Below are 20,404 nucleotides of genomic sequence, written 5' to 3' on the forward strand. Positions count from 1 at the left end.
GTTCTGTCAAGTGATCTTCCTACGAGCTGGTTGTTTATAGAAGGCCGTCTTGGCACAAAGAAAGTGGACAGAGTTGGGAACACCTTGAATTTTCCTCGATCCTGACTGACTGCTTGTTCAAGTAGCCGTTTCTGTTGCTAGTTTTAGGAGGGATTCTGGTTTGGATTTGTTTTTCTTCTTGTTTTAAAGTTTGCTAGAAGGCTGGCATATTAAACTTCATGTCTCTGCAGCTCACCTCTCACAGCGTCTATGGGGCTCATTCCTCTGTGTCCTCCTTTCCCAGAGTCAGCCGTTACCTCTCATGGAGCTCGCTGTCTGTCATCGGAGCACGCGGTGATCGTGAAGGAGCAGACGGCCCAGGCCATCGCCAACACCGCCCGCGCCTACGAAAAGAGCGGGGTGGAAGCAGCCCTGAGTGAGGTATGGACTGAAGGATGGGTGGATGGATGGATGGATGGATGGATGGATGGATGGATGGATGGATGGTCGGACGGACGGACGGGTGGACAGACAGACAGACGGACTGACTCTCTGACTCCACCATTGTCTCACTGTTCTGCAACTCCCCTGTCTCTGCTACATTTAACCAGTCCCCGTTTCTTTCCTCTCTCTCTCTCTCTCTCTCTCTCTCTCTCTCTCTTTCTCTCTCTCTCTCTCTTCCACTCTCTGCGGCCGCAGCGTGAGGAAACCAACCCCACGCAGCCCAGGTCCCCGGAAAAGCTTGCAGAGCCGTCAGAGCAGCCCCCCGAGGCTGCTGGCGCAGAGCCTGTGGCCGAGCCTAATTCCGAGGTCTCTGAAGTCGAGATCCCCAGTGTGGGGCGGATTCTGGTTAGATCCGATGCAGACGGCTATGATGAGGAGGTACAGCCCTGAGTGCAGGGTCCAGCTCTTCGTTGTCAGTCTGATGTTCCTGTCTCGTGTTGACTCCACCTTTTTTTTTTTTTAAAGGTGTCTGGGAATAGTTAATATTTTTCTACTGAAACAAGTAACGGACCGGTGGGCCTTGTCTGCTTTTGACTTCCATTACAATTGTTTTTTTTAAAAAATTGCTTGTTCCCACGTTGTGGGCTTCTCCCAGTATCTGTCCAGAGTCTCAATGACTCAGAAAGGTAGAGTTTCATTCCTTTGCGAATGTGGGGCCCGAAGTTGCCTTTTGTTTTTAAGTTAGGAATGATTTGGGGTTGTTTTTTTGTCTTGGGTCATGTTGGTCCGTTGTTACCCCTTTGAACATAAATAAATGTCTCAGTTGTGAGCAAAACAAACATAACAGAGGTGACTGTTTTTATTCTCAACTCCTGGGAAGAAGCCGTCAACTCACCAGTTAGTCATATGCTTTGCACTTGTCCCTGCATGAAGATGATCATGAGACGTTTCCTTTAGACTTTTAGTTATTCTTGGGGGACGTAGTTAAGACTATGTCATTAAAACGTTATTATTTTATTAATGCTTCTAGGGGGCATACCCACTGGTGGTCAGGGCTTATTCCTGGCTCTCTGCTCAGGGATCACTCCTGGCAGTTCCTAGGGAACCGTATGTGGTGCCTGGGATTGATCCCGGGGTGGCCGTGTGCAGTGCAAGGACCTCTCCGGCCCTCGAGACTTTTCAGTGTCATAAATTCCTCCTAGTAAAGCTCTAGGGTTGTTGCGTCCTTAGGCTGTTGCTCCGAAACCGTGGGGCGAGTTTGGAATACTCGCCACAGACACTTCCTCCCCAAGAGCTATAATTTCACTCGCTGCTTCTGCAGTGCCATATGGGAGCTATTTTTAGACGGGTGTCTTTCTTTATCCTCGAAATTAGAGAGTGCACGGGGGCACACCAGGCTGGGGGAGGTCCTTTGTGTTGCGTAGTGGGACGGGGCTGGAGCGTGTGGAGGCGGGAGGGAGCGTGGGAAGCTTCACCCGCAGCGGCTGCTGGCCACGAAGCCGCAGGTCCGCTGCCCCCAGCCCCCGCTCACCTGTCTCTCCCGCTGTCGCCTTTTGAACCTGTGTTTCTCTCTCCTTTTTCTCTGTGTTGTGTGCCCTCCTGTGGCAGGTGATGCTGAGCCCCGCCATGCAAGGGGTCATCCTGGCAATAGCTAAAGCCCGGCCGACCTTTGACCGGGACGGGTCTGAAGCAGGGCTTATTAAGGTACCTCTGCTTTTTCCCTTTCAATCCCTTGTACCACGTAGAGACAGTAACGCAGTTGGGTGCTGACGAGTGGGGTGGAAAACGGTCTTCGTGGAAAGCAGATATACCATGTCCCATCTGCCTAATTCAGGGCCTGCCGTGGCTTGATTGGCTGCTCTTCTGTGTGGCAGGAAGTGGGCACTGCCCTCCTGTGCCACCCGACCCTGGGTCTTGCTGGTCTTGGGAATTTTTTTTTCCCCCCTGCTTTTTGGGTCACACCCGGCGATGCCACAGGGGTTGCTCCTGGCTTTGCACTTAGAAATTACTCCTGGTGATGCTCGGGGAACCATGTGGGATGCTGGGAATCGAACCCGGGTCAGACGCATGCAAGGCAAATGCCCTACCCATTGTACTATCACTCCAGCCCCGGGAAATGTCTATTAGTAAGGCTGTGAATGAGACATTGCCTTGGTAAGTTGGGTGCCACAGTGTTAAGACAGTAGGCTGTGTTTTTTTTTTTTCCCAAGAAACTTGAATAAAATAAAATCGAAGTTTACTTGGATAGATCCATTGCATTTAAGTAGTGGGTTTTTTAAATTTTTTATTATGATTTTGAGAACTTCATGAGAAAAACGAAGGAAGCTCTGGTGAGTGTAGAACTCTCTGGTGCCTGAGTGGTAGGGCAATTTCACCGCTTACAGACCGTGACTGTAAAAGTTTCGGACTCTGAAGTCTCTCGGTCGGGAACTAAGTGTTTTTAGAGTCGCTCCCTGGGTGCAGAAGCCGCCCACGGTGCCGCCTCCTCTGACCACCACGTGTGTCTCTGACAGGCCTTCCACGAGGAGTACGCCAGGCTCTACCAGCTCGCCAAGGAGACCCCCACATCTCACAGCGATCCCCGCCTTCAGCACGTGCTCGTCTACTTCTTCCAGAACGAAGCGCCCAAGCGGGTAGTAGAACGGACCCTTCTGGAACAGTTTGCAGATAAAAATCTTAGCTATGACGAAAGGTGAGGAGGAAATGGGGCAGCGAGTTTCCCCCTCCCCGCCTTTCAGGGCGCGGTTCTGCCGTCTCTGCAGGTGGAATGACCGCATCTCACTGCGCTGTTTCCCCCCTCCGAGCAGGTCCATCAGTATCATGAAGGTGGCGCAAGCGAAACTGAAGGAGATTGGTCCAGATGACATGAATATGGAGGAGTATAAGGTAGTCTTTCTTTTATACTTGCACCTGGAGCAAGCCTGACCATTTCGTCATCGGATTTGCCCTCTTGCCTGACCCTACACTTCCCAGATTATACCACTTGGCCATAAGAATAGATGAAATCTATAAAGTAGCTTTATTCTCCTACTACTAGAATCAACCCTTCAATACCTTCAGCCTTGTCTTAGAAAATAGCATTCTTGATGGGCACTGGTGGAGGGATGGGTATCTGATCATTGTATGATTGAAACCAAAGCACAAAAAATTGTAAATCTACAACTTTAAAAAAAATAAAATAAAATAAAGGGGGAAAAAAATTAAAAAAAAAAAAAAGAAAAAGAAAATAGCATTCTTGGGGCTGGAGCGATAGCACAGCGGTTAGGGTATTTGCCTTACACTGGCTGACCCGGGTTCAATTCCCAGCATCCCATATGGTCCCCTGAGCACCGCCAGGGGTAGTTCCTGAGTGGAGAGCCAGGATAACCCCTGAGCATTACCGGGTGTGACTCAAAAAAACAAAAAAGCAAAAAAAAAAAAAATAGCATTCTTCAGGACTGGAGAGAGAATTCAGTGGGTAAGGCGTTGGGCTAGCACACAGCACACCTGGATTAGAAACACACCAGTACTGCACAGCGTGCCCTGAGCACAGCCAGGTGTGGGCACCAAAATGAATATATGTAGAGATTTTATATATAAATCTATATGTAAAAAAATTACATATACATATTATATATTCTATAATTGTGTGGGACCCGGGGCTGAGATCTCCAAGCCTACACGGTTTGGGACTGGACCTGCCAATAGCTAGACAGTTACACCCACCAAATGCCGTATAACCCCAACAACAGCCAGGATCCAGAGATTATCACACTCAGCTCAGCGGCCGTATGACATCTTATCATCTCATCCCTACTTTGGACAAACTGGCAGGCTACCGAATGTAACCTGCTCACACGGCAGAGTCTGGCAAACTCCCCATGGCATACCCAGTATGCCAAATACTAGTAACAATGAAGGGTCTCATTCTCCTAACTCTGAAAGAACCCTGAATATGGCACTTTTTTAAAAAATCTCAGGGCTAGGATGAAGGAGATGTTACTGGGGCCTGCTCGAGGCAATCGATGAATAACAGGATGGTTGTGATTGTGTGATTATATATTCTATATAACACAAGCTAATATATTTAAAGCTTCTATGAACAAAATCTTCTAGGGCCAGAGCATTAGTACAGTGGTTTTAGGACTTTTGCTTTGCACCCGGCTGACCCCAGTTCGGTGCCTGGCATCCCATATGTTTCCTCAAGCATCACTGGGATTGATTCCCTGAGTGCAGATCCAAGAGTAACCCCTGAGCATTGCCAGGGGTGGTCCAAAACCACAAACAAACAAACAAACAAAATCTTCCATTTCACAGGCACAGGACTTTGAAATTTAAGATTAGACTTTTGTCCCAAAGTGTTAAATGCATTTTTAATCTGAAAAGTTTGCATTTATTGCTTTTGCATCTGGCTGTGTGTTTGGGGGACCTTATGGGATGCCGGGGATCGAACCTGGCCTTATGTTCTCAAAAACTCTTTGTATTATTGGACTAGCTGGGCTGTGGCTCATGGTGAAAGTGTGTGCCTTGCGTGCTTGGGATCTGGATTTGATCCTAAGCGTGGGCGGGGTAGGGGGGGTGATGACTTCTGGTGGTAGAAAGTGTGGAAATTCCTTATTCTTGTAATCCTTAATTGTGATTGTTTTCTTTTGCAGAAGTGGCATGAAGATTATAGTTTGTTTCGAAAGGTGTCTGTGTATCTCCTCACAGGCCTGGAGCTCTATCAGAAAGGAAAGTATGTTGACCTTTCTATGCCCTCAGTCAGTGGTGTGGCCCAGGACTCTTACTAATCACAGCAGTGCTTCATGTTCTTTAGCCCGTTTACCCCCGTGTCTCTGTTTTGTTCCAGTGTTGCATGACTCTTGCTCTCCCTCCTTCACATAATAATAAGTTTATCAAGAAAGAGATATAATGGCCAGATTTTTTTGTGTGTGTGATATGTAAAGAGTAATTTAAAAAAAAATTTTTTTTGGATTGGTAAAGGTAAAGGCCCTCCCGTTGATCGTCGATTTGCTCGAGCGGGCCCAGTAACGTCTCCATTGGAGACTCTGTTGTTACTGTGTCTGGCATATCGAATACTCTCGGTAGCTTGCCGGGCTCTCCGAGAGGGGTGGAGGAATCGAACTCGGGTCGGCCATGTTGGCCGCGTGTAAGGCGAACGCCCTAACCGCTGTGCTATCGCTGTGCTATCGCTCCAGCGATTGGTAAAGACCTCAATATAATACCGACTACAGTTTCAATCGAGGTGAGGGGGAAGGAGGATATTTCATGGCACGCCTTCGCTTTCTGGGCCAATTTGTTGAAGAGCTGGGGCCGGAGCAATAGTACAGCAGGTAGGGCATTGGCCTTCCATGCCACTGACCCGGGTTCGATCCCTGGCATCCCATGGGGTCCCCCAAGCACTGCCAGTAGTGAGTGCAAAGCCAGGAGTAACCCCCGAGCATCGCCAGGTATGGCCCCCAAACAAACAATTCGTCGAAGAGCTGAGCCTGGCTGCCATCTTTTGCCCCTTTGCCCCATGCTGCCTCCGCTTCTCCTTCCTCTGTATCTTACTTAACTGCTCTGTAGCTGTAGTCAAATACGTGACTGGCTGGAGTGAGGTTGACGTCCCAGGTGCTGGCGAAGGCGGCCTGAGCTGTCGTTCTCCGTCTTCTCAGGTACCAAGAGGCTCTCTCCTACCTGGTGTACGCCTACCAGAGCAACGCAGCGCTGCTGCTGAAGGGCCCCCGGCGGGGCGTCAAGGAGTCCGTCATCGCCTTGTACCGCCGGAAGTGCCTCCTGGTCGGTGCCGTTCGTACAACCTCAGCGCATCTCTTACCGGGTTGTGTTTAAATTGCTTCCCTTGGAAAAACAAAATAACGGGAGTCATCAATAAAACAAAGGGTGGGGACAGAGCAATAGTATAACAGGGAGGGCATTTACCTTGCGTGTGGCCAACCTGGGTTCGATCCCCAACATCCCCATAGGGTCCCCAGAGCCCCACCAGGAGTAATTCCCGAGTGCAGAGCCAGAAGTAAACCCTGAGCATTGCCGGGTGTGATCCAAAAAGCCAAAAAAATTAAAACAGGTGGAAGTGGGTACAGCTTCCCAGACCCAGCAGTGCGGGGCAGCCCAATGTAGCGGGGCCTGGCGTGGAGGATGTGGAAGTTGCTGGAGGAGGAGCTCATAGGCGTGCTCCTCACGGTCGTGCCATACAGTGAGGGAGGGGAACGAGGCTTGTGATTGCCTCAGAGTGGGTGCAGATCTGGGGACGCTCTGTCGTCCGCCTGTGCTAATGTGACCCAAAAGGGCAGTAATGCCACAAGGAAGAAATATAGGATCTCCCACAGCTTTTAGCTTTCTCCTCAAGAGTAACTTCACAGTCAGGGCCTTACCTTGCTTGTGGCCGATCCTGGTTCGATACCCAACATTTCGTAGGATCTCCTGAGCACCGCCAGGAGTGATTCCTAAGTGCAGAGCCAGGAGGAAGCCCTGAGCACCGTGTACTATCTCTGGCTCCCCAATTGGTTTTATTTTTTTGTAGAGGCCAGACCCAGAGGTGTCTGAGCAGATGGTATTCATGCCTCTGGGATTATCACGGCCACACCCTGTGGTACTGGGGGTGCAAATAATGTGCTGGGGTTTGAAGCAGGGGCTGTACATAGGCAGAATCCTCTGAGCTACAGTCCTGGCCCCAGCAGCACTAGCTTTTAAAGCGTCCCCCAGGGAGGGGCCAGAGCAATAGTACAGCAGGGAGGGCATTTGCCTTGCATGCGGCTGACCCGGGTTCGATCTCCGGCATCCCATGTGGTCCCCAGAAGTAATACCACTGCCAGAAGTAATACCTCTGTGCAGAGCTAGGGGAAACCTAACACCGGGTGTGACCGAAAAAGCAAAAATAAAATAAAGCTACTTGTTTATGCTCTTACCAGTAGCTGTTTTTCTTCTAACTCTACCTTTCACGTAGGAGCTGAATGCTAAAGCGGCTTCTCTCTTTGAAACAAATGACGAGCACTCGGTCACGGAGGGCATTAACGTGATGAACGAGCTGATCATTCCCTGCATTCACCTCATCATTAATAATGACATCTCCAAGGACGACCTGGACGCCATCGAGATCATGAGGAACCATTGGTGCTCTTACCTGGGGCAGGATATTGCAGGTCTGTTATTGCTGGGTGCTTGTAATCATTTCCGGGCTCTCTGGGATTCTAGAGATGGCTTTGGTTCCATGCAGCAGACCAGCTGTCGGTTTTTGTTTTTGTTTTTTTTTTTTAAGGGACTCTTGGAACCCCTAGCTTGTGAACCCGCTATTCACGAAGTAAGGGAGGGGAGTCTGATCCTCTGCCCGTTAAGCCCCCTGTTACCCCCATTACCCGCAGAGACACCTGCACAGCCAGCCAGAAATAAAACATCACTGCTCTCCAAACTTGTTTCATCTGCCAAGATCTAACTCTGGTTTTATAGTCAAAAACTAAATTTCAGAACTGGAGAGATAGTATAGCAAGTGTATATCTTGCCTTACATGCCTCTGGAATAACATATGGTCCCCGAGACCTGCCAGGAGTGATCTCTGAGCACAGGTCCAGGAGTAAGTTCTGAGCACTGCCCGGTATGATGTATTTAAGAAAAGAAAGAAAGAAAAGAAAGCTCAGAGCGCATGTTTTGCATGCAGAGGAGCTGGATTTGGTCACTGGCAACACATGGTCTCAGGAATAGCATTTCAGCACCACTGAGTGTGTCCCTAAAACCAAATATTAAGAATGACACAGTGTAGGGCCGGAGTGATAGTACAGCAGTTAAGGTGCTGGCCAACAAGAGTTTGATCCCCGGCTTCCCATGTGGTCCCCTGAACACTGCCAGTAGTGATTTCTGAGTGCAGAGGCAGATGTAACTCCTGAGCATTGCCGGGTGTGGCCCAAAAACAAACCAAAAAAAAAAGCCCAAAAAGTCACTGTGCCTTATTTTGCATGCTGGAGGCATGTGTCCATGCATGACCCTCTGTGCACCTCCAGCATTCACCCAGAGGGAGCAGGCCCACTTTCGTATCCACATTACCCAATGTTGCCAGAACTGAATCTTCCTATGACTTGGAAGTTGCAAGACAGAGTTGTTATTATCAATCATGTCTTCAAGATTGAAAAACATAAAATGTCTCTGCTTGTCCACAGCATTTTGGAGAGGACAAACAGTTCTTTTTAAGTGCATTTGGTAGTTTTTGGAAAATTGGTGTGTGTTCAATTGAATTTCCTTGTCAGTGAGGTTAAGCTAGTCTGTTGACATGTTGCAGCTTTCAGGCTTCTAAGATTTGTTGAAAAGTTCTAAAAATAATAGCAGGGGCTGGAGTGATAGCACAGCGGGTAGGGCTTTTGCCTTGCACGCAGCCGACCCAAGTTCGATTCCCAGCATCCCATATGGTCCCCTGAGCACCGCCAGGAGTAATTCCTGAGTGCATGAGCCAGGAGTAACCCCTGTGCAAATCCGGGTTGTGACCCAAACAGCAAAAAAAAAAAAAAAAAAATATTAGCAGCTACAGATTTCCACTTAATATTTTTCGTTTTCTCTTTTCACGTGTGACATAGAACATTTACTTGATGCCCCGGGGGTCCACCCTGGGACTTAGTAATCACTTGAAAGAAAGTAGCCTTTGAATGTGTCTGTGGTACAGTCTCCTATCTACTGCCTCAAATGCATTTTGTAGGGTGCCCTCCCCAGAGTGCTTGTGGGCCCAGAGATCTCTCTGCCATGCTCAGGGGGGCTGATGGGGGCCACTTGGTGGTGGGGATCATACACAAATCCTCAAACATACTTGGCATGCATTCTACCCCTTTGTGCTGTCAGACCAAAGTAACCGGTGGGGGGCGGGGAGGGGGGACTACATCCAGCAGTGCTCAGGAGTTAACTCTTGGCTCTGCACTCCGGGAACATTTCTGACAGTGCCCAGGTGTTGGGGAATCAGGCTTTGCTGTCCAGAGTGATGTTTGACCTTTGAGGTTGGGCAGTGGGTGTGCAGAAGACCCTCCAGTCCGGTTGCAGACTTAACTACTTTTTCTCATATCCATACTCCTGTGTGTATAATCATCAAAATTTTTTTCCCCCCACAGAAAATCTACAGCTGTGCTTAGGGGAGTTTCTGCCCAGGCTTCTTGATCCTTCCACGGAAATCATTGTCTTGAAGGAGCCTCCAACCATCCGACCCAATTCCCCCTATGACCTCTGTAGCCGATTTGCCGCCGTCATGGAGTCCATTCAGGGGGTCTCAACAGTGACAGTGAAGTAAGCCCCCGTCTGCTGGGGGCACCATCCCAGTCTGTGGTCGCCTGCCTGTTGCCCGGAAGTCTGTGGACAGCGTGTTAACCTTGGGAGAGGGATTAGACGGAGAAGGGAGATTCCTGCCCGGACCCCAGCCATGCCCTGTGTGCGACGGATTGAAAGTACACTCATGCTTTTCCAACACAGAATCATGTAAGCAGTACGATGGAAGGGACTAGAAAGGCAGGAACCAGCGCTGTATTAGGTCTTGAATCATGCCCGAAGGTCTGAAAGGGCTTCTGGCACCTACACATGCTTGGGCTCTCCCACACCACTTGCCATTTAAAAAAAAAAAAAAATCCTCTACCCAGCATCAAAATTTCTGCCTCCAGCAGCTCTGCGTCAGAACCCAGCCCAAATGGACAGCTCCGAGGCACTGCGGTGGACAACTGTCGAACTGGGGAGGGCTGCAAGACCGGTGAGCGAGAAGCCTCCACTGGCTCTTAATAGGAGCCGACAGGCTGTGCCCCGAGTGAGGTGCTAACCACGCCCCGTCTTAAACTGGGGGCTGGCAGCTAAGATTCCCGTGGCGAGAAGCAGCTGCTGAGTCGCCAGCAAACCATCGCTCCCTTTTCTCCTCTTATTTGATGTTTTTAAATAACCAGAGAACCTCATGCCCAGTCCTGGACGAAAGGAAGGGAAGTATTACTAGGTGGACTAGCATCGTGAAACTTGACTAACTTTGAGCATTTTGGTAACTGTTCAGGTAAACTTCTACAGCATCCGCCGATCTTGAAGGATGTGTCCGAGGCTGTCGCTGGCCACAGAGTCAACACTTTTGATGGCCCCACCCCTTGTTTTGTTTTGTTTTGTTTTGTTTTCTAACTTGGTTTTGGTTTTGGTTTTTTGCCTTGGAAAAAATAAAGGGGTGTGGGTTTGTAAAAAGATATATATATATATATATACATATATATATGTATATGTAGAGAGAAATAATCTGACCATTTGTACAAGGCTTCAGATTGGATATTGTGTCTTAGCCAAATTTTCAGATTCCTGAGGGAACCGTGGGAGGGAAGAACACTTCTACATAACTATGCAGATTTTATAAATGTGCAATAAAAGTATTTGTTTTACTTTGAAAATGTTGGATGAGCTTTAATATATGCACAAGTTAATCACAATCACAAATCACAAATCATCCTGTTATTCGTCGATTGCCTCGAGCAGGCCCCAGTAACGTCTCCTTCATCCTAGCCCTGAGATTATATTCAAGGCTCTTTAGGAGAATGAGACCCGTCATTGTTACTGGTATTTGACATATTGGGTACGCCACGGGGAGTTTGCCAGACTCTGCCCTGTGGGCAGGCTACATTCGGTAGCCTGCCAGTTTGTCCAAAGTAGGAGTGAGATAATAAGATGTCATAATTAGATGGAGCTGGTTTTTATAGTCTCTGAGTCTTGGCCGTTGATGGGATTACACGGCGCCAGGGGGCCAGTTGGTGGTTGTGACCCCCGCCTACTGGAATTTGGAGGATCTGGGTGGAGGATGCTCGGCCCCAATCCGAATAGGCTTGGAGATCTCGGCCCCGGAACCCGCGTGGCTTTGTCCCTCTGCCAGTACCTTCATGTGTGCGGAGAGTGGTCTCAGCATGGTGGTGGCTGGTCCTGGAGGTCTTCGACTCCCGGAGCCCTGGTCGGGGCGGGGAGGAAAGCTCAACCCGCTCCCCTCCAAGGGGCCCCGGCGAGGACAGGCAGTCGCGGGGGCAGGAGACTGCACTGTTCTGCACAAGTTAAATACTTTTTTTTCGTTGTTGTTGTTAAACACATTTAAAAATAGACAAGGGATTTGTGTGTGTGGGGAGGGGGCATGATTTTAGTTTGGGGCCACACCTGCAATGCTCAGGGGTCTTTCCTGGAAGCTCTCGGGCTGCACTGTCAGACACTGAACCCAGGCCTTTTGTATGCAGTTGCTCTTGCTCCAGCCCACATAAGATTTTTGCATATTCGTGAGACAGGTTGGCCTTTTAATTTTCTTTCATTAAAAAACAATAACAACCACAAAAAAACACAACTGGTTTCGAGCCACATCTTGTGCTCAGGGCTTACCTCTGACTCTGTGCTCAGAGGTCACTCCTGGCAGGCTTGGGGAACCACATGGGCTACTGGGGTTCGAACCTGGGTTGGCCACATACAAGGCAAGAGCCCCTACGTGCTGGACTATAACACCAGACCCTGCGGTGTCAACTTTGAAAAATTATTAGAAATGAAGGCAAAAAGTTTACATGTATATTGGGAAGACACACCTGGCAGTACTTAGGGGGCTTGTGTGAACTCGGTGCTTGGAGATTAAGCCTAGCAGTGCTTAGGGGGACCCTGGAGTACACTGGGCGTTGAACCCATGCCACCTGCATGCACAGCATACAGAACCAGCCTGTTCAGCTATTTCTCCAGCTCTTGAGATTATAGGATATTCCTGATCTCTTTTTTCATTACTGATAGTATGTGGTTTCTTTTTTTTTGGGGGGGGGGGCAGTTAGAATTTCCAGGGAGTTTATCTTTTGCAAGAACTCTATTTTGCTTTTCTTTATTTTTCCCCATACTTGGGGGAGAGGGGGAGGATAGAGTGCACCTGACAGTGCTTATTTATGGGTTACTCCTGACTTTGCTCTCTTTGCTCTCAGGTGGTCCTTGGGGGATCATCTGTGGTGCTAAGGACTAGACCTGGGTGGGCCTTGTGCAAAGCAAGTGTCCTACCCACTTGACTATCACACCAGTCTCTTACTTTTCTCTTTTATGACTTTTTCCCCTGCCTTTTAAATTCTGCGCTTTAGCAATGATGATTAACTCTGGGTCCCCCCAAAAAAAAACTATCACAGGTGCCAGTGATAGCTCAAAGGGCTGGGACGACTTTACATGTAGGAGGCCTCTCAGATTTCATCATAGCACTCACGGGCCCTGAGCAATGCTAGGAGTCATCTTCAAGCTTGCAGCTGGGAGTTTGCTCCTCTAGGTGTGACCCCAAAACATACTGCATGGCTTTAGAAAACACAGCTGCAAGGCTGCCCACGCTGTTGAAGCTGACAGGTACAGGTAGGAATTAAAGCCAACCCTCTGACCCACGCTGAGGTCATAACCTATGTTCCTGATGGACAGTCCAGCTGAGAGCTTCCTCCAATTCCTATACCTACTAAGATAGTGCCTTTTATGTTTTCGTCAATATTAATTCCATGCTATGAATTGCAAAGAAGCCTGTAGAACCTCTTTCTTTTATTTATTTTGTTTTGCTTTTGGACTCACACCCGGTGATACACAGGGGTTACTCTTAGCTCTGCACTCAGGAATTACTCCTGGCAATGCTCAGGGGACCATATGGGATGCTGGGAATTGAACCCGGGTCAGCCACGTGCAAGGTAAACTCCCTACCCATTGTGCTATCACTCTAGCCCCAGAACCTCTTTCAATAATAGTTTATAGCTTTTTTGTTTCCTAAATTATATATCTGCTACTTACATTCCTGGTGTGAAAATGTTGATGGCGGAAAAGAGTATTCTTTTCTTTATAATTAACCATTCCTTTAATTTTCATAAATACATGAAAGTTGAGCGGCGGGTTCAAGTTCTTGGTTTATTATATTCATTAGTTTTTCCAAAATGTTTTAAGAAATTCACATTTGGAGCTGGAGCGAGGTAGGGCCCTTGCCTTGCATGCAACCATCCTGGGTTTAATCTGTGGTATTTCATGGTTACCCCGAGCACTGCGGGACATGGTTCCTGAGCACCTCATATGTGTCAAAACAGAATTCTTCCTTTGCATCACTGAACAATAAATCGGACACCCATGACAAATCAGAGTGGAACTAGATTTTAAAAATTGGGTGTAGGGCTGGAGCAAAAGCACAGCGGGTAGGACGTTTGCCTTGCACGCAGCTGACGCAGGTTCGATTCCCAGCATCCCATGTGGTCCCCCGGGCACTGCCAGGAGTGATTCCTGAATGCAGAGCCAGGAGTAACCCCTGAGCATCACCCGGTGTGACCCAAAGAGGAAAAAAAAATTGGGGGTGTGTGTGGTAGTGGGCGAGGTTGGGGGAGCCAGCAGCGTTTGGAGCTTATTCCTGGTTCTGTGCTCAAGAATCACTTCTGGTGCAACTCAGGGAACAATATGGGGTGTTAGGGATCAAACCTGGGTCAGATGTGTGCAAGGCAGATGCTTTACCCACTGTACCATTGGGCCCTTTAAGAGGTTCCTTTAAGGAGACCACACCAGTTGTTGCTGGGTGACTCAGTTTGGTTCTTGGGAGACAGTGTAGTGCTGGGGGTCAAATCTGGGGTCTCCACACACAAAGCTTGTGCCCCAGTCCTTTGAACCATCTCCCTGGCCTTTAAGACATCTTTGGAAGGGCATGTCCATGACTTCCCCTTCACTTAATTGTGGCGTTGCCCATGAGTTGCTGGCTCTTTAAGGATGACCTCTCAAAGTCTTTTGGTTTGGGGGCCACGCCTAGCAGTGCTCAAGTCTTGCATGTGGCTCTGTGCTCACAGGTCACTTCTGGTGGGGCTCAGGGGACCACATAGAGTTCTGGGGGTCGAACCCAGGTGCTACCCGCTGTACTGTCTCTCCACCTCTCACTGGACTTGGGTTGTATTCTGATGCTGGTTTAGGGACAATACCTGCTGTATCAGAAAGATAAAACGTTAAGAGGAATGGATAGGAAAGTTCATTTCCAAGAACCCTGTCGCAATCCCCTATTTGGCTCTGAGAAGTGGCTTGGATTTTCAGACTGTTCTCATCAGCTCCTGCAGTTCTCCTGAGCAGTGCCCCCGATCTCCTTCCCCCCCACACTTTGGGCTCCTGGGAAAGCTTCTGGCCCAGGGCTGGAGAGATAGTTCAGGACAGGCGACTCGTGTCTCTTCTGTTTGCAAAGCACACGATAGTGACCTTACCAAAATGTGTTCTGGGAGATGAATTGATCACAAATATGAAGGAAGACTGGAAGCTAAGATTTTTTTTCCTTTTTGGGTCACACCTGACGATGCAGAGGGGTTACTCCTGGCTCCACACTCAGGAATTACCCCTGGAGGTGCTTAGGGGACCATAGGGGATGCTGGGAATCGAACCCGGGTCGGCCACGTGCAAGGCAAGTGCCCTACCTGCTGTGCTATCACTCCAGCCCCCCCCCTTTTTGTTTTGTTTTGTATTGTATTGTATTTGTTCTTTTTTTGTTGCTGCCAGTGACCAAATCCAACCCCTCTGCATGCAAAACATGCACTCTGAGCTATCTGTCCTAATTTTTTGTTTGTCTTTTTGGGTCACACCCAGCAATGCTCAGGGGTTACTCCTGGCTCTGCACTCAGGAATTACTCCTGGTGATGCTTGGGGGACCATATGGGATGCTGGGGATTGAGCCTAAATTGGCCATGTGCAAAGCAAACACTCTACCTGCTGTACTATTGCGCCAGCCCCTATCTGTCCTATTTTTTTTAATACATCATACCTGCTAATGTTTGGGGCTTACTCCCGGCTCTGCATACAGGGCTCATTCCTGTATGAGGCTTGGGGGACTATATATGTGTGGTCTGTATGACCCTGGGGATTGAACCTGTATTGACTGCATGCTAGACAAGCATCTTACCTGCTGTGCTGTCCTTTGGCCCTTTATCCTCCTTTAAATTTTTACTATATTTCCTACCAAGCAGGTAGGTAAAAAAAAAAAAAACAGTGAGTGTTAGCTGCAAAGCATCTCTTCCCTCCAACTTGCTCAAAAAAATGAATTCTTACCAGAATATATTCCTTTCTGAGGATGATACTCTGTTGGTTTCTTGGGAATCAGATCAACAGTCTCATTCCAACCTCCTATGTTTGGAACAGGGGTGGGTGATCCAAGCAGGAGGATCCTTCCTGGTCATTCCCGACTCCTGGCTTAATGTGAGAATGCGAAGATGCAGTACTAGGGATTCCCTGGGTCCCTCTGGTGGTGTTTGGGGGCCTTCACGGCTGCACCCTGTGATGCCCAGGAGAACTCTAGTTGAGGGCATCAAAAAAGGGAGGGAGCAAGCAGAGAGTTGGTATGGAGGAAGCTGTTTAAGGTGCTTGCCTTGGTCTAGGATGAAACGATGAGTTCAGTGCTTGCCACCCAGCAAATAAACAAAATGCTTTGGATGAGGCTGATCTTGGTTCAATACGTCAATTGTGGTTATTATTATAATTGTATTGTTTTTGTTTGTTTGGGGGCTATATCTGGCAATACTCAGGACTTACTCTTGGCTCTGTGCTCAGGGCTCACTCCTGGAAGTGCTCAGGGGACCATAACTGGTATCAGGGATCAGTCAGTCTCATGACAGACAAACAACCTAGTTGTATCTTTTTTTGCTTTTGGGGGGCTGGAACGATAGCACAGCAGGTAGAGCATTTGCCTTGCATGCAGCCGACCTGGGTTCAATTCCTCCGCCCTTCTCGGAGACCATGGCAAGCTACTGAGATTATCTCGCCAGTAAGGCAAAGTCTGGCAAGCTCCCCGTGGTGTATCTGATATGCCAAAAACAGTAACAAGTCTCACAATTTGTTGTGAGATGTTACTGGTGCCCACTCGAGCAAATCGATGAACAATGGGAGGACAGTGCTACAGTGCTTTTTGGGTCACACCTGGCGATGCTCAGGGGTTACTCCTGGCTCTGCACTCAGGAATTACTCCTGGCGGTGCTAAGGGGACCAAATGGGATGCCAGGGATTGAACCCAGGTCAGCCACGTGCAAGGCAAACACCCTACCTGCTGTGCTATTGTTCCAGCACCTAGTTATATCTTTCGGGCCCCTGGTTTGTGGTTTTGGGGTTGGGGGCTACACCTGCAGTTCTCCAGGGCTACTTCTGTGCTCTATACACGGAGGTTGCTCCCTGGAGTGCTCAGGCGTCAAATCAGGGCCATACTTATTCAAGGCAGTGCCTTGACTGCTGTACTATTATCTCTAGTCCCTACCTTTGGTCCTTTGCAAGGAGAGTTTGCAGGTCAGAAGACTTAAATCAGAGTTTGCGCCCATGTCTTTGCTGAGGAAGGCATAATTGGATGGTGACGGATGATACCAGCATCGGCAAACATGGGCCTATGAGGACCACATGCCACCAGCCGGCACAGGTGTCCCAGCTGGCCATAAAGACCCTGTTTAGATCGAAACAAAAGCCTAAAGGTCAAGATTTCCTTTTGTAGGGCTTTGCGTTTTCCCTCTGCCTTGGTGTTGGGAGATTTTCTCAGTATCCCAACCCAGTGGAACGACAAAGATGGGCTGAAGGAAATGCTTCCTGACAGCAGAACCCTGGGTGTAGGTTCTAGCCAGGTCATCATGGGTCTGCTGACTGAATGCTCTGGGCATGTTTACTAACTAGCAAGACAAAAGTCTCTCTCCCCACCTGGAAAAGCAAAACAAACCTTTAAAAATAGTTAAAGCTCCCAAGATGAGGTTTGGAGCGATAGCACAGTGGGTTGGCTGTTTGCCTTTCACACAGCTGATTCCCGCCCCCCCCCCCGCCCCCCCGCCACAGTCCATATGGTCCCTCAAGCGCCACCAGAAGTGATTCCTGAGAGCAGAGCCAGGAGGAAGCCCTGAGCATCAACAGGAATTACCCTGATCATCACCAGACGTGGCCTCCCAAACAAACTGACAAAAAGATCTTATTCCTTCCCACACTGCTGTATCCATTTCCGTCTTACCCATTTTCACATTTCCTCTCCCGGTCTAACCCATTCCTTAGCTTCTGGTTCACTTCCAGAGGATGCACAACTGGCCATTGACTCCCGACTTAAGCTAAGTTCCTCTCAGTTCACGCATGCTCTTCTCGCCTCCCGCAGTTTGTTCTGAATACAATTTCCACTTATTTGTGTCATTTCACAGAATTATCTTCTATGTACCAGGGGCAGAGATGAATGCTATCTTTTTTTTTTTAATCGAGTCACGGTGAATTAAAAAATTATTCACGATTGATTTTCAGGCATACGCTATTTCCAACACCAGTCCTTTCACCAGTGTCCACTTGCCTCCACCAATGCCCCCCGGTTTCCCTCCTGCCCCTAACCCCTGCCTGTCTCCATAGCACACACCCTCCCTTCCCACCTCCTTTAGGCACTGATACTATCATTACATTTAGGTAATGATACTGATAGGGTTTTGTGCATAGCAGTTCACTACCTTTTAGCGCTCTCTGCCCACATCAAGCGAATTTTGTCTTTTTTTTTCTTTGGGGACCACATCCAGCTGTGCCTGGGAGCTGCTTCCAGCTCTGTGCACAGATTCCCCTTCTGCAGTGCTCTGGGGACCATGCGGTGCTGTGACTCCAGCCTCCCTCCTCCCCCCTTGAAAGACTCCCTCCTCCCCACTGTGTTCCAGTCACTTCTCAGGCCCCCAATTTTGTCATCTTATTCCTGGTTCTTATCACAGTGCCTGGCACAAGGCAGGTGCTCCATGAACATTTGTTAGATGGAAGAAAGCATGATCAAATGGAAATGATGAAACAGTCCCTTGTAAATACAGCGGGAGGGGCGTGCAGGAGGACGCTTAAGGATTGAGTCTTATTCCTGATTGAAACTTGGTCTAAAAGGGCATTGAATTCTTGTAGACAAGAGGGAGTTGATTTAAAAAGAAACGGAGGAGGGGGGAGGGCTTTGCAACCAGAGACCCAGCTAAAATTGTGATGTAAATAGCTCCTTCTAGTCAGAAATGTATTCACCTAAGAGCCATTCGGGTTTATGTATGTACACAAAAAGGCACAGAGGAACCGGGAAGGAGATGTCTGCTGAGATGGATTCCGAGACAACCCTACGTTGAGCCAGAAGGTGGAAATGAAGTTGCGTCAGCCTCGACTCATTTCCTAAGAAAAACAAAAACATGGCTTTTCTAAGGAAGGAATTAGCCTGAGCAAGATGGGCAACGTTGTTTATTTTTATCTCGGGATCCGTGGTGTGTTTCATGCGGGGCAGCATCTATCTTGAGATGCCAGGGCCATGCCGAGCTATTTTATGGAGAGAAAAGAAGTGTTTGCCGTGGGGCTGAGTTGAGCTGGCCAAGCGCAAGCACCCCCATGTGCCACTGGGCTGCAGGAGGGGCCTGGTTGGGCATGCTGGGATTGTGCTCTGGGGGTTGATTGTCCATGGGCTTGATGGTGACTCTTTCCCACCTACCCAGGGAGTGAGTGGCAGGTGTTGGCATGGAAGGGAGAGGTCAGTGTGAAGTGAGAGTTGGAGAGGCTGCAGGAAGCATCTCTGAGGACCTGCAGACCGGGTGCCTAGGAACACCTTTGGTGGTGGAGTGAGGAAAAAGACCAGCAAAAGAGCTGATAATATTTTCCACAAATAAGCAATTTTTTGGCATAGCCTCTAGGTAAAGGTAAAGGTAAAGGCCCTCCCGTTGATCGTCGATTTGCTTGAGCGGGCCCAGTAACGTCTCCATTGGAGACTTTGTTGTTACTGTGTCTGGCATATCGAATACTCTCGGTAGCTTGCCGGGATAACCAATTTTTCCTGGGTTGTCTGAAATTTCACTAGGTTAAGCAGCAAAAGTGCCAAGTTAGGGGCCAGAGCGATAGCACAGCAGGTAGGGTGTTTGCCTTGCACACGGCCGACCTGGGTTCGATCCCCGGCATCCCATATGGTCCTCCAAAGCACTGCCAGGAGTAATTCCTGAGTGCAGATCCAGGAATAACCCCTGAGCATGGCTGGGTGTAACCCAAAAGGCAAAAAAAAAAAAAGTGCCAAGTTAGAGGTCAACCAGATGGTTCACCACCCTACCATCCACTCACTCACTTGTGGTACCACTCATACTCACGGTTTCTTTGTTTGTTTGTTTCTTTGTTTACCTACACTGGACGTGCTCAGGGGTTACTCCTGGCTCTGCATTCAGCAATCACTCCTGGCAGGCTGACCATACATGGTGCCAGGAATGGATCGAATGTGTACAAGCAAACACCCTATTCACTGCACTATCTCTGTGGCCTCTATTCCCCATTTCTTAGCTCCATGCTGGGAAGAGAGGGAACCTGTGATCTCTTAATGTAGAGGAAACAGTAATATGTCTTCCCTTTAGGATAACAAAACTCTGAAACAGTGAAGAGATTATGAAACTCTTTCAGATTGCATGCTTCAGGCTCAAAGAAAAATAGAAGGAAAGCTGGAGCAATAGCACAGCGGGTAGGGCGTTTGCCTTGCACGCGGCCAACCTGGGTTCGATTCCCAGCATCTCATATGGTCCCCTGAGCGCAGAGCCAGGAGTAACCTCTGTGCATTGCTGGGTGTGACCCAAAAAGAAAAAAAAATAGAAGTAAGTTTCCTATTCTCAGATGCCATTCTGAGCCAATAATTCATTTCATTTCATGACTCATTTTCGTTTGTTCTGTCTCTGTCCCCCTTCTCTCTCTCTTTTCTCTGTCTCTCTCTCTCTCTTTCTCTCCCCCACTACTACCCACTTTAAATTTTCTATGATGGATACGATGAATGCATTTTCGAAATATATTTTCCTCAGTAGAAAGAATCGGGTATATAATTTATACTCTGATTTCAAAAGCATTTTATACTTTTTAAAAAAAAATCCCACCAGAAAAACCTTTCTTGGACAAACTGCGCCTTGACCTTCCATTCTGAAAGGAAGATCACCATGCCCGCCACCCTCCTTCCCCCAGAGCAAGGCGAATCAGAATAGCACGATGAAGGCTAAAGGGAAGAAAGGACTTTCCTGGTGCTCCTTTATTCCAAGAGGTTCCTGCACAGACGCCCTTCCCGACGAGCTGGGTC

At 48.6% G+C, this 20,404-nt stretch overlaps 1 protein-coding gene across 5 annotated transcripts in view; it reads left to right on the forward strand.

Annotated features, from left to right (window-relative positions):
• USP28 (ubiquitin specific peptidase 28) overlaps window positions 1-10,772 on the forward strand; it is a 58,107-nt gene extending 47,335 nt beyond the window's left edge. For 3 of the 5 annotated variants that reach the window (XM_056107589.1, XM_056107590.1, XM_056107593.1), the window contains 9 exons: window positions 284-420; window positions 679-861; window positions 2,032-2,127; window positions 2,937-3,115; window positions 3,231-3,309; window positions 5,058-5,137; window positions 6,060-6,183; window positions 7,349-7,544; window positions 9,486-10,772. In XM_056107589.1, coding sequence (XP_055963564.1) covers window positions 284-420; window positions 679-861; window positions 2,032-2,127; window positions 2,937-3,115; window positions 3,231-3,309; window positions 5,058-5,137; window positions 6,060-6,183; window positions 7,349-7,544; window positions 9,486-9,661 — 1,250 coding nt within the window. In that variant the 3' untranslated portion in view covers window positions 9,662-10,772. The remainder of the gene's footprint in view (window positions 1-283; window positions 421-678; window positions 862-2,031; window positions 2,128-2,936; window positions 3,116-3,230; window positions 3,310-5,057; window positions 5,138-6,059; window positions 6,184-7,348; window positions 7,545-9,485) is intronic. The other 2 variants (XM_056107591.1, XM_056107592.1) reach the window with 1 other exon arrangement.
• The last annotated feature ends 9,632 nt before the right edge of the window (window positions 10,773-20,404 follow it).

This window comes from Sorex fumeus, unplaced genomic scaffold, assembly GCF_029834395.1.
Source record: "Sorex fumeus unplaced genomic scaffold, SorFum_2.1 ptg000169l, whole genome shotgun sequence".
In the NCBI taxonomy this organism is placed as follows: domain Eukaryota; kingdom Metazoa; phylum Chordata; class Mammalia; order Eulipotyphla; family Soricidae; genus Sorex; species Sorex fumeus.